General features: G+C 32.6%; 1 protein-coding gene across 1 annotated transcript; it reads left to right on the top strand.

Annotated features, from left to right (window-relative positions):
- The first annotated feature begins 3,875 nt into the window (after positions 1-3,875).
- On the top strand, positions 3,876-7,082 carry LOC119684670. Its single transcript, XM_038098767.1, has one exon. It carries the CDS (start codon positions 3,876-3,878, stop codon positions 7,080-7,082), a length of 3,207 nt encoding a protein of 1,068 aa, XP_037954695.1.
- Positions 7,083-13,486: the final 6,404 nt, after the last annotated feature.

The following is a 13,486-nucleotide window of genomic DNA, read 5'->3' as shown; positions in this document are numbered from 1 at the left end:
GACGAACCAAAACAGATTATATCAAATCCGTCTGAAGATTTCAAATACGCTGTTCCAATCAAACCACCACCACGCAAGAAGAGACTGAATCGTGCTGCTCCTTCAACAGATGTATCAGATGAAGCACGTAGTTCTAGTGAATGCGCATCACAATCACAAGCAACAAATGACGAGGCAGAGCACCCCAATAAAAATATTCCAAATTCATCTGAGGACTTCAAATTTGCTATTCCGATTAAACCAGCACCACGAAAGAAGAAAATGAATCGTATTTTAACCTCGGGGAAAGAAAACTTGAATATTGAATATTACAAAAGAGGAAAGGCATTCAAAAGTAGGCCGGACCGAAAGATATATAATATCAACAAAGAAAACTTGGCGCAATATCACGCTAGTTCACCAAACGAAACCAATATAATTGAATCACGCAGTAGTCCAACACCAATATCAACAAAATCACGCCGACGTTTCTTTTATGACAATGACTCACGGCGCAGCTCAGTATACAAGCAAATCATACAAGAGCATCATCCATTAGACAACGCCAAAGAGATACCATCTAAGCAAGATAACTTTAGTGGACGCCCCAGTGCAAACTCCTTCGCCAACATACCATCGAATAACCTCGAATATAATACTAAGTCTAGATTTTGGATAACGGTAGATGATCTCAAAGTTTCCTATGACATATGTTATAAGCCAGCTGCTGACCTACGTTGTGCATTTAATAGCTTCACACAGAAAATGCGCTATCCTACAGAATTTGGTATCGATGAACATAAGTTTTCAATTCTGGATTCACCCACAAAACAAGAACGCTTGCCAAAAATTAATAAAATCCATGGACACAGTAGTTATTGGTTTTCTTGTGGAGATCTTATTATAATGTTCACTGGCAAACAAAGATCAACTGATGAAGTAGCGCACTTATTTACATTTCTAAGGAAATCTTATACAAATACATCGTCAATACGATTTGGTGTAGATGATATCGAGTTCTCCGTATCACAATACTATCGACCAAGTGGACTAAGATTCTCTGTGGATTATGATATGTTAGTGGGTCTACAAGCAGGCAACAGCAACGGACTAGAAGGACGCAGTAAGTTTGCATGGCCAAATTGCAGAAGATCTTCTACAAATTTAAAGAATCCAAGAATAAGTGATCTTTACCGCCCAGAATTCGAATCGGAGAAGTTTGGAAATAGCAATATGCCAACATTATCTTTCGGGAACCGACTTTCTATGAACTTTCTACGTTACAGTGATGCTAGCATGTTCAGTCCAGATATGTTTAGCTTAAAAAGCGAGCCATTGGATCAAATATTCAATGATGTTAAAAACCTAACTTTCCTCGAAAATATTGTTAAGGAAAATAATAATGTTTAATTTAACTTCAATCAAACTACTTAATTATGCTAAATATTATATAAGACTATTATAATTGTAATAATTTAAAAGTAAGAAATAAATTTTAATTAAAGAGGAAATTAAATTGTTTAAAAATATAAAAATTTTACAGAATTTATGATTTTGAGCATTGCGCTATCTGCCTCCATTCCACGCAGTTGGTTTAGTCTATCGGTGTTTGGAAGCATTCTAAGCCATCTCAGCTGCAATATAAGTTCAATATTCTTAATTTTGCTTTATATTGAATTCTAATATCTTTCATTAATTTAAAAATTCTTCCATCAAGAATCTTTTAGGCGATACATGGCGATATTTGACGTTGTATCTAGAAAATGTACTCAGGCAGTATAATTTGGTTGTTCGGAAGGTTTAAACCTTCTGCCAAGGTAATATAGCGAAACCATCCATACCACAAATACTTAAAAACAAGCTAAAAGTTGGTATATACCTTATTGCGGTTCTTTATTGACAGGAATGTTAAATTATTTATATATTATGTATTTTTGTATGTCAATCAGCGGTCAACATAACTATAAAGGTCTACCTAATTGCACTAGAAAACAATTATAATATAAGAATGACATTGTTGAATAAAAATTCCGTTGGGCTGAAACAACTTCTATGAAAAACAATAAACGTAATAACGTAATTACTTATTCATATTCTTATTCATATATATTATTGAGGATCCGAAGTTTTGTTTCCGCCTGAATTCACAAATGAAAATAGAAATTATATTCGGATTGTGTTATCCCTCCTCTTTTCGACTGACAAGAGAACTAGTAGTAGTATTCCTCTCTTTATAAAAAAAATTTGAGAAAAACAACAAATTTGACTAGCATGAAGTAAATTTAAACCTGGCAAAATAGAACGTTTCGTGAAAAAATCGGATCTCTTCTTACAAATTACTTATCTAGAATTCTCATCTAGAATTCTACAGATATAAAAAAACTTAATAATATCGATCCTATTTTCTACACATTTATTAAGACTCTAGCATTTTAATATAATAATCTAATATAATATTTATTTTATAACTACCATTTAAGAACTTATCATAATCTACCTTAATTATTTTTTTATACTTACTCCTAAAATTACAAGTCTTAAAAGAAAAAAAATAATTCTTGTTTAATTTCTATAAGGTAAATTTAAAATATTATCTCATTTACTTGTATCATCTATTAGAACCCAGGCAAGAAAAACTTGCCTAGTGTAAAGTAGGAACTTCGCATCCATTAGTGTACCTGCAACTTACCCTTCTTATTTCGTCTATAATCTAAAAAATCTGTTAGAGGATGGAATTTATTATTTGTTACATTCAAAGAACCACATGTAGGTGTTGTAGAGTGATTGACAAACACCAACACAATGTTCAAATTCTCGGCAATACTCTGTAGCTGTATTATATCCAGATTAGTTTAATAATAGTTTTGCTAAACTTTAAGCCCAAAATCCAGCGGATTTTTTTAGAACTTTAAAACTTAGGACTACGCCTATTTGGAAACGATATCCATGAAGCCGATATATGTTTTAGTCATGATACTGATATGATTAGATATAAATTTAATTATTAGCTTATGTAGTAGGTTGCATATACTATTATGTCACATTAGCATATAATTAAATACTCATACTAAAAGGTATTAAAAACAACGCTCTATTCTAATTTATATTTTGATATTTGATTTTTTAATTTATTCTCTTTTTATATAAATATATTATAGTTTTCTTATATTGTTTTATAATTTAAAAATTATGTACTTTATATCTAATATAAGTAACCTTAAGCCCATTAACAGTAAAGTATATGGTACATATATTAATAATAAAATTTTAAACATTTCATATATTTCATTTATTAAATATTTGTATTATTACACAAAATCAATGTGTTCATTATTGTAAAATTTATTTTCAAAATTAAGTTTTGTCAAAATTCAATGAATATTTTCAATCAATTATTTAATATATATAATTCTTTTGACTACAATAAAGTGAAAAACCTTAGGCTTTCAGAATATCATTCAGAATTTACAACCTGCATCTATTTCCTGTAATTAATATTAAACGACTAATTAATTCTTAGAAGATAAGAATTGGAATATTTTCTTAAACAATTGACCATGAGCGAAATTATTTGAATTAATTCAAAAAATCAAAAATTTCCGCTAAACAATGATCATTAGGAACACAATGGGTTGCTACCGTTACTACCTGAACAGCTGCCATTACCTATTCTACATCCTAAGCTAACTGTTTATTTGCAAGAAATAGACCAATTAGCGACTTTGAAGATATCACTAAATTCCTACCTGTGAAATGTATATAAAAATCTTGATATTCTGCTGTGAAGTCAACAGTTTGAGTCTGAGCTTATCAAGAGCATAACGCTTATAGCAAAAGTTAAAAATTTTCGAAGCATTTTACAACTGCAATTACTACGAATATTAAAAATTAATAACATGTTTTTAAATTCTACAATGAAAACTACTGAAGAATTGTCTTACTCTGAATTAGTCGCCAATATGTCATCTTTTAATAGCGCCGATTTCAGTATGTACATTAATTCTTCTGAGGCAATCGATAACAAGAAACGTCTGCGCACTGAAAAACGTGAATCAATACCCATAACCCTGGAAGCTGCAAAGAAATGTGAAGAAATCGATGACGATAATGATGATGATAATGAATTTATATCCACCTCGGATACAAGTAGTTCAAAGGAATGCACATTGAACACAACTGAAAGTTTAAACAATCTTTTGGAATATTTCGATGAAGAGTTGCTATTCAACCCTAATACAACTACAACTGCCAATACTACAATAACCGATAAAGTAGCTACTCTCATTGCGAAATTTAGATGTAAAACCGTACAAGTTTCGCTAAGAAAAAAATCGACAAAACTTAATAGGCGCCAATCAGTAGTTCGTTTAAATATAAAAGAGCTAAGAAGAAGATATGAAACTAATAATGCAGATAAATTAAATAAAAGCTCTACACAACAGAAGTCGTCAAGATCGAGAGTTAAACAAATAGTGCAAATGTTTAATGCAAAAATGGTACAAATCATTCGGCGTAATGGAAACGAAACCCCATATACTACTCTACATAATCAACTTTCACCAGAGACGAAGACAACAACGGAAAACATAAATAAGTTCGTGCAACAAGTCTCAGCACCAACATCACATACAGAATTTATAACCAATAATACAAGTACAACTATAATCCCACAACAGCCACAGAAAAGATTCACAAATACTACTTGCTTGGTGACGGAAGAAATCTTTAATCAGCTTTCTGTAAAGGATAAAGCATTGCATTTTAATAAATTTATAGACAATTCAAAATTCATTAAACAAGTAGGACCTCAATTAACTAATGAGCAACATTTCGTAAAAGATTTGACGGAAGAGTTGGAAGCACTCTGTAGTTTTCCCAAAGCCACCATTAATCCAGTGAAAAATTCACCGAAAAAACTAACCACAGATGATATGAAGGAAGTTCCTGAATGCGCAAACCTCAATGAAAAATTACATAACAAACGAGATGTTATACCTTTGGATATAATTGAAGCAACACAAAAGCGTTCAAGTAATTCTATGTTATCCGATGATCCTAAGAAAATACGCCTACAGCAAGTACACTCTAATTCACTGAGGGCCATCACACCAATAAACAATATCAACAAGTCAATTATAACGGTATTTGATCATGAAGTTACTATCAGTTCTTTAGATGACGATGCACAAAAGTCAGCAGTAAATAAATTGCTGGAAGAAGCGCTAGCAGACTTGACAACAATTGATGTTAAAGAGTCAACTGAACTTGTTTTACAAACACCTAAGAAAACTCTAAGAAAGAAGAAACGCCCAGCACCGCCAATACCGATTTCAAATAAAGTACTCAATTCAAGTGAATGCTCATCACAATTGCAAGAACCATGTGACGAACCAAAACAGAATATTCTAAATCCGATTGAAGACTTCAAATTTGCAGTGCCAATCAAACCACCACCACGAAAAAAGAGAATGAGTCGTGCTGCCCCATCAACAGATGTATCAGATGAAGCACGTAGTTCTAGTGAGTGCGCAGCACAATCACAAGACACGAGTGACGAACCAAAACAGATTATATCAAATCCGTCTGAAGATTTCAAATACGCTGTTCCAATCAAACCACCACCACGCAAGAAGAGACTGAATCGTGCTGCTCCTTCAACAGATGTATCAGATGAAGCACGTAGTTCTAGTGAGTGCGCAGCACAATCACAAGACACGAGTGACGAACCAAAACAGATTATATCAAATCCGTCTGAAGATTTCAAATACGCTGTTCCAATCAAACCACCACCACGCAAGAAGAGACTGAATCGTGCTGCTCCTTCAACAGATGTATCAGATGAAGCACGTAGTTCTAGTGAATGCGCATCACAATCACAAGCAACAAATGACGAGGCAGAGCACCCCAATAAAAATATTCCAAATTCATCTGAGGAGTTCAAATTTGCTATTCCGATTAAACCAGCACCACGAAAGAAGAAAATGAATCGTATTTTAACCTCGGGGAAAGAAAACTTGAATATTGAATATTACAAAAGAGGAAAGGCATTCAAAAGTAGGCCGGACCGAAAGATATATAATATCAACAAAGAAAACTTGGCGCAATATCACGCTAGTTCACCAAACGAAACCAATATAATTGAATCACGCAGTAGTCCAACACCAATATCAACAAAATCACGCCGACGTTTCTTTTATGACAATGACTCACGGCGCAGCTCAGTATACCAGCAAGTCATACAAGAGCATCATCCATTAGACAACGCCAAAGAGATACCATCTAAGCAAGATAACTTTAGTGGACGCCCCAGTGCAAACTCCTTCGCCAACATACCATCGAATAACCTATATACTAAGTCTACATTTTGGATAACGGTAGATGATCTCAAAGTTTCCTATGACATATGTTATAAGCCAGCTGCTGACCTACGTTGTGCATTTAATAGCTTCACACAGAAAATGCGCTATCCTACAGAATTTGGTATCGATGAACATAAGTTTTCAATTCTGGATTCACCCACAAAACAAGAACGCTTGCCAAAAATTAATAAAATCTATGGACACAGTAGTTATTGGTTTTCTTGTGGAGATCTTATTATAATGTTCACTGGCAAACAAAGATCAACTGATGAAGTAGCGCACTTATTTACATTTCTAAGGAAATCTTATACAAATACATCGTCAATACGATTTGGTGTAGATGATATCGAGTTCTCCGTATCACAATACTATCGACCAAGTGGACTAAGATTCTCTGTGGATTATGATATGTTAGTGGGTCTACAAGCAGGCAACAGCAACGGACTAGAAGGACGCAGTAAGTTTGCATGGCCAAATTGCAGAAGATCTTCTACAAATTTAAAGAATCCAAGAATAAGTGATCTTTACCGCCCAGAATTCGAATCGGAGAAGTTTGAAAATAGCAATATGCCAACATTATCTTTCGGGAACCGACTTTCTATGAACTTTCTACGTTACAGTGATGCTAGCATGTTCAGTCCAGATATGTTTAGCTTAAAAAGCGAGCCATTGGATCAAATATTCAATGATGTTAAAAACCTAACTTTCCTCGAAAATATTGTTAAGGAAAATAATAATGTTTAATTTAACTTCAATCAAACTACTTAATTATGCTAAATATTATATAAGACTATTATAATTGTAATAATTTAAAAGTAAGAAATAAATTTTATTTAAAGAGGAAATTAAATTGTTTAAAAATATAAAAATTTTACAGGATTTATGATTTTGAGCATGCGCTATCTGCCTCCATTCCACGCAGTTGGTTTAGTCTATCGGTGTTTGGAAGCATTCTAAGCCATCTCAGCTGCAATATAAGTTCAATATTCTTAATTTTGCTTCTTCTAATATCTTCTAAATTCTAATATCTTTCATCAATTTAAAAATTCTTCCATCAAGAATCTTTTAGGCGATACATGGCGATATTTGACGTTGTATCTAGAAAATGTACTCAGGCAGTATAATTTGGTTGTTCGGAAGGTTTAAACCTTCTGCCAAGGTAATATAGCGAAACCATCCATACCACAAATACTTAAAAACAAGCTAAAAGTTGGTATATACCTTATTGCGGTTCTTTATTGACAGGAATGTTAAATTATTTATATATTATGTATTTTTGTATGTCAATCAGCGGTCAACATAACTATAAAGGTCTACCTAATTGCACTAGAAAACAATTATAATATAAGAATGACATTGTTGAATAAAAATTCCGTTGGGCTGAAACAACTTCTATGAAAAACAATAAACGTAATAACGTAATTACTTATTCATATTCATATTCTTATTCATATATATTATTGAGGATCCGAAGTTTTGTTTCCGCCTGAATTCACAAATGAAAATAGAAATTATATTCGGATATGTGTTATCCCTCCTCTTTTCGACTGACAAGAGAACTAGTAGTAAAAAAATTTGAGAAAAACAACAAATTTGACTAGCATGAAGTAAATTTAAACCTGGCAAAATAGAACGTTTCGTGAAAAAATCGGATCTCTTCTTACAAATTACTTATCTAGAATTCTCATCTAGAATTCTACAGATATAAAAAAACTTAATAATATCGATCCTATTTTCTACACATTTATTAAGACTCTAGCATTTTAATATAATAATCTAATATAATATTTATTTTATAACTACCATTTAAGAACTTATCATAATCTACCTTAATTATTTTTTTATACTTACTCCTAAAATTACAAGTCTTAAAAGAAAAAAAATAATTCTTGTTTAATTTCTATAAGGTAAATTTAAAATATTATCTCATTTACTTGTATCATCTATTAGAACCCAGGCAAGAAAAACTTGCCTAGTGTAAAGTAGGAACTTCGCATCCATTAGTGTACCTGCAACTTACCCTTCTTATTTCGTCTATAATCTAAAAAATCTGTTAGAGGATGGAATTTATTATTTGTTACATTCAAAGAACCACATGTAGGTGTTGTAGAGTGATTGACAAACACCAACACAATGTTCAAATTCTCGGCAATACTCTGTAGCTGTATTATATCCAGATTAGTTTAATAATAGTTTTGCTAAACTTTAAGCCCAAAATCCAGCGGATTTTTTTAGAACTTTAAAACTTAGGACTACGCCTATTTGGAAACGATATCCATGAAGCCGATATATGTTTTAGTCATGATACTGATATGATTAGATATAAATTTAATTATTAGCTTATGTAGTAGGTTGCATATACTATTATGTCACATTAGCATATAATTAAATACTCATACTAAAAGGTATTAAAAACAACGCTCTATTCTAATTTATATTTTGATATTTGATTTTTTAATTTATTCTCTTTTTATATAAATATATTATAGTTTTCTTATATTGTTTTATAATTTAAAAATTATGTACTTTATATCTAATATAAGTAACCTTAAGCCCATTAACAGTAAAGTATATGGTACATATATTAATAATAAAATTTTAAACATTTCATATATTTCATTTATTAAATATTTGTATTATTACACAAAATCAATGTGTTCATTATTGTAAAATTTATTTTCAAAATTAAGTTTTGTCAAAATTCAATGAATATTTTCAATCAATTATTTAATATATATAATTCTTTTGACTACAATAAAGTGAAAAACCTTAGGCTTTCAGAATATCATTCAGAATTTACAACCTGCATCTATTTCCTGTAATTAATATTTTAACGACTAATTAATTCTTAGAAGATAAGAATTGGAATATTTTCTTAAACAATTGACCATGAGCGAAATTATTTGAATTAATTCAAAAAATCAAAAATTTCCGCTAAACAATGATCATTAGGAACACAATGGGTTGCTACCGTTACTACCTGAACAGCTGCCATTACCTATTCTACATCCTAAGCTAACTGTTTATTTGCAAGAAATAGACCAATTAGCGACTTTGAAGATATCACTAAATTCCTACCTGTGAAATGTATATAAAAATCTTGATATTCTGCTGTGAAGTCAACAGTTTGAGTCTGAGCTTATCAAGAGCATAACGCTTATAGCAAAAGTTAAAAATTTTCGAAGCATTTTACAACTGCAATTACTACGAATATTAAAAATTAATAACATGTTTTTAAATTCTACAATGAAAACTACTGAAGAATTGTCTTACTCTGAATTAGTCGCCAATATGTCATCTTTTAATAGCGCCGATTTCAGTATGTACATTAATTCTTCTGAGGCAATCGATAACAAGAAACGTCTGCGCACTGAAAAACGTGAATCAATACCCATAACCCTGGAAGCTGCAAAGAAATGTGAAGAAATCGATGACGATAATGATGATGATAATGAATTTATATCCACCTCGGATACAAGTAGTTCAAAGGAATGCACATTGAACACAACTGAAAGTTTAAACAATCTTTTGGAATATTTCGATGAAGAGTTGCTATTCAACCCTAATACAACTACAACTGCCAATACTACAATAACCGATAAAGTAGCTACTCTCATTGCGAAATTTAGATGTAAAACCGTACAAGTTTCGCTAATAGGCGCCAATCAGTAGTTCGTTTAAATATAAAGGAGCTAAGAAGAAGATATGAAACTAATAATGCAGATAAATTAAATAAAAGCTCTACACAACAGAAGTCGTCAAGATCGAGAGTTAAACAAATAGTGCAAATGTTTAATGCAAAAATGGTACAAATCATTCGGCGTAATGGAAACGAAACCCCATATACTACTCTACATAATCAACTTTCACCAGAGACGAAGACAACAACGGAAAACATAAATAAGTTCGTGCAACAAGTCTCAGCACCAACATCACATACAGAATTTATAACCAATAATACAAGTACAACTATAATCCCACAACAGCCACAGAAAAGATTCACAAATACTACTTGCTTTGTGACGGAAGAAATCTTTAATCAGCTTTCTGTAAAGGATAAAGCATCGCATTTTAATAAATTTATAGACAATTCAAAATTCATTAAACAAGTAGGACCTCAATTAACTAATGAGCAACATTTCGTAAAAGATTTGACGGAAGAGTTGGAAGCACTCTGTAGTTTTCCCGAAGCCACCATTAATCCAGTGAAAAATTCATCGAAAAAACTAACCACAGATGATATGAAGGAAGTTCCTGAAAGCGCAAACATCAATGAAAAATTACATAACAAACGAGATGTTATACCTTTGGATATAATTGAAGCAACACAAAAGCGTTCAAGTAATTCTATGTTATCCGATGATCCTAACAAAATACGCCTACAGCAAGTACACTCTAATTCACTGAGGGCCATCACACCAATAGACAATATCAACAAGTCAATTATAACGGTATTTGATCATGAAGTTACTATCAGTTCTTTAGATGACGATGCACAAAAGTCAGCAGTAAATAAATTGCTGGAAGAGGCGCTAGCAGACTTGACAACAATTGATGTTAAAGAGTCAACTGAACTTGTTTTACAAACACCTAAGAAAACTCTGAGAAAGAAGAAACGCCCAGCACCGCCAATACCGATTTCAAATAAAGTACTCAATTCAAGTGAATGCTCATCACAATTGCAAGAACCATGTGACGAACCAAAACAGAATATTCTAAATCCGATTGAAGACTTCAAATTTGCAGTGCCAATCAAACCACCACCACGAAAAAAGAGAATAGTCGTGGGGGCTCCCATCAACAGATTATCGATGAAGCGCGAGTTCAGTGAGTGCGCAGCACAATCACAAGACAGATGACGAACCAAAACAGAATATTCTAAATCCGATTGAAGACTTCAAATTTGCAGTGCCAATCAAACCACCACCACGAAAAAAGAGAATGAGTCGTGCTGCCCCATCAACAGATGTATCAGATGAAGCACGTAGTTCTAGTGAGTGCGCAGCAGAGTCACAAGACACGAGTGACGAACCAAAACAGATTATATCAAATCCGTCTGAAGATTTCAAATACGCTGTTCCAATCAAACCACCACCACGCAAGAAGAGACTGAATCGTGCTGCTCCTTCAACAGATGTATCAGATGAAGCACGTAGTTCTAGTGAATGCGCATCACAATCACAAGCAACAAATGACGAGGCGGAGCACCCCAATCAAAATATTCCAAATTCATCTGAGGACTTCAAATTTGCTATTCCGATTAAACCAGCACCACGAAAGAAGAAAATGAATCGTATTTTAACCTCGGGGAAAGAAAACTTGAATATTGAATATTACAAAAGAGGAAAGGCATTCAAAAGTAGGCCGGACCGAAAGATATATAATATCAACAAAGAAAACTTGGCGCAATATCACGCTAGTTCACCAAACGAAACCAATATAATTGAATCACGCTGTAGTCCAACACCAATATCAACAAAATCACGCCGACGTTTCTTTTATGACAATGACTCACGGCGCAGCTCAATATACAAGCAAGTCATACAAGAGCATCATCCATTAGACAACGCCAAAGAGATACCATCTAAGCAAGATAACTTTAGTGGACGCCCCAGTGCAAACTCCTTCGCCAACGTACCATCGAATAACCTATATACTAAGTCTACATTTTGGATAACGGTAGATGATCTCAAAGTTTCCTATGACATATGTTATAAGCCAGCTGCTGACCTACGTTGTGCATTTAATAGCTTCACACAGAAAATGCGCTATCCTACAGAATTTGGTATCGATGAACATAAGTTTTCAATTCTGGATTCACCCACAAAACAAGAACGCTTGCCAAAAATTAATAAAATCTATGGACACAGTAGTTATTGGTTTTCTTGTGGAGATCTTATTATAATGTTCACTGGCAAACAAAGATCAACTGATGAAGTAGCGCACTTATTTACATTTCTAAGGAAATCTTATACAAATACATCGTCAATACGATTTGGTGTAGATGATATCGAGTTCTCCGTATCACAATACTATCGACCAAGTGGACTAAGATTCTCTGTGGATTATGATATGTTAGTGGGTCTACAAGCAGGCAACAGCAACGGACTAGAAGGACGCAGTAAGTTTGCATGGCCAAATTGCAGAAGATCTTCTACAAATTTAAAGAATCCAAGAATAAGTGATCTTTACCGCCCAGAATTCGAATCGGAGAAGTTTGGAAATAGCAATATGCCAACATTATCTTTCGGGAACCGACTTTCTATGAACTTTCTACGTTACAGTGATGCTAGCATGTTCAGTCCAGATATGTTTAGCTTAAAAAGCGAGCCATTGGATCAAATATTCAATGATGTTAAAAACCTAACTTTCCTCGAAAATATTGTTAAGGAAAATAATAATGTTTAATTTAACTTCAATCAAACTACTTAATTATGCTAAATATTATATAAGACTATTATAATTGTAATAATTTAAAAGTAAGAAATAAATTTTAATTAAAGAGGAAATTAAATTGTTTAAAAATATAAAAATTTTACAGGATTTATGATTTTGAGCATTGCGCTATCTGCCTCCATTCCACGCAGTTGGTTTAGTCTATCGGTGTTTGGAAGCATTCTAAGCCATCTCAGCTGCAATATAAGTTCAATATTCTTAATTTTGCTTTATATTGAATTCTAATATCTTTCATTAATTTAAAAATTCTTCCATCAAGAATCTTTTAGGCGATACATAGCGATATTTGACGTTGTATCTAGAAAATGTACTCAGGCAGTATAATTTGGTTGTTTGGAAGGTTTAAACCTTCTGCCATACTTAAAAACAAGCTAAAAGTTGGTATATACCTTATTGCGGTTCTTTATTGACAGGAATGTTAAATTATTTATATATTATGTATTTTTGTATGTCAATCAGCGGTCAACATAACTATAAAGGTCTACCTAATTGCACTAGAAAACAATTATAATATAAGAATGACATTGTTGAATAAAAATTCCGTTGGGCTGAAACAACTTCTATGAAAAACAATAAACGTAATAACGTAATTACTTATTCATATTCATATTCATATATATTATTGAGGATCCGAATTTTTGTTTCCGCCTGAATTCACAAATGAAAATAGAAATTATATTCGGATATGTGTT

The sequence above is a fragment of the Teleopsis dalmanni genome, chromosome 1 (genome assembly GCF_002237135.1).
Source record: "Teleopsis dalmanni isolate 2A chromosome 1, ASM223713v2, whole genome shotgun sequence".
Classification (NCBI taxonomy): Eukaryota; Metazoa; Arthropoda; class Insecta; order Diptera; family Diopsidae; genus Teleopsis; species Teleopsis dalmanni.
Note: the sequence above shows the minus strand (reverse complement) of the source record. Positions and strands in the feature narration are given on the sequence as shown.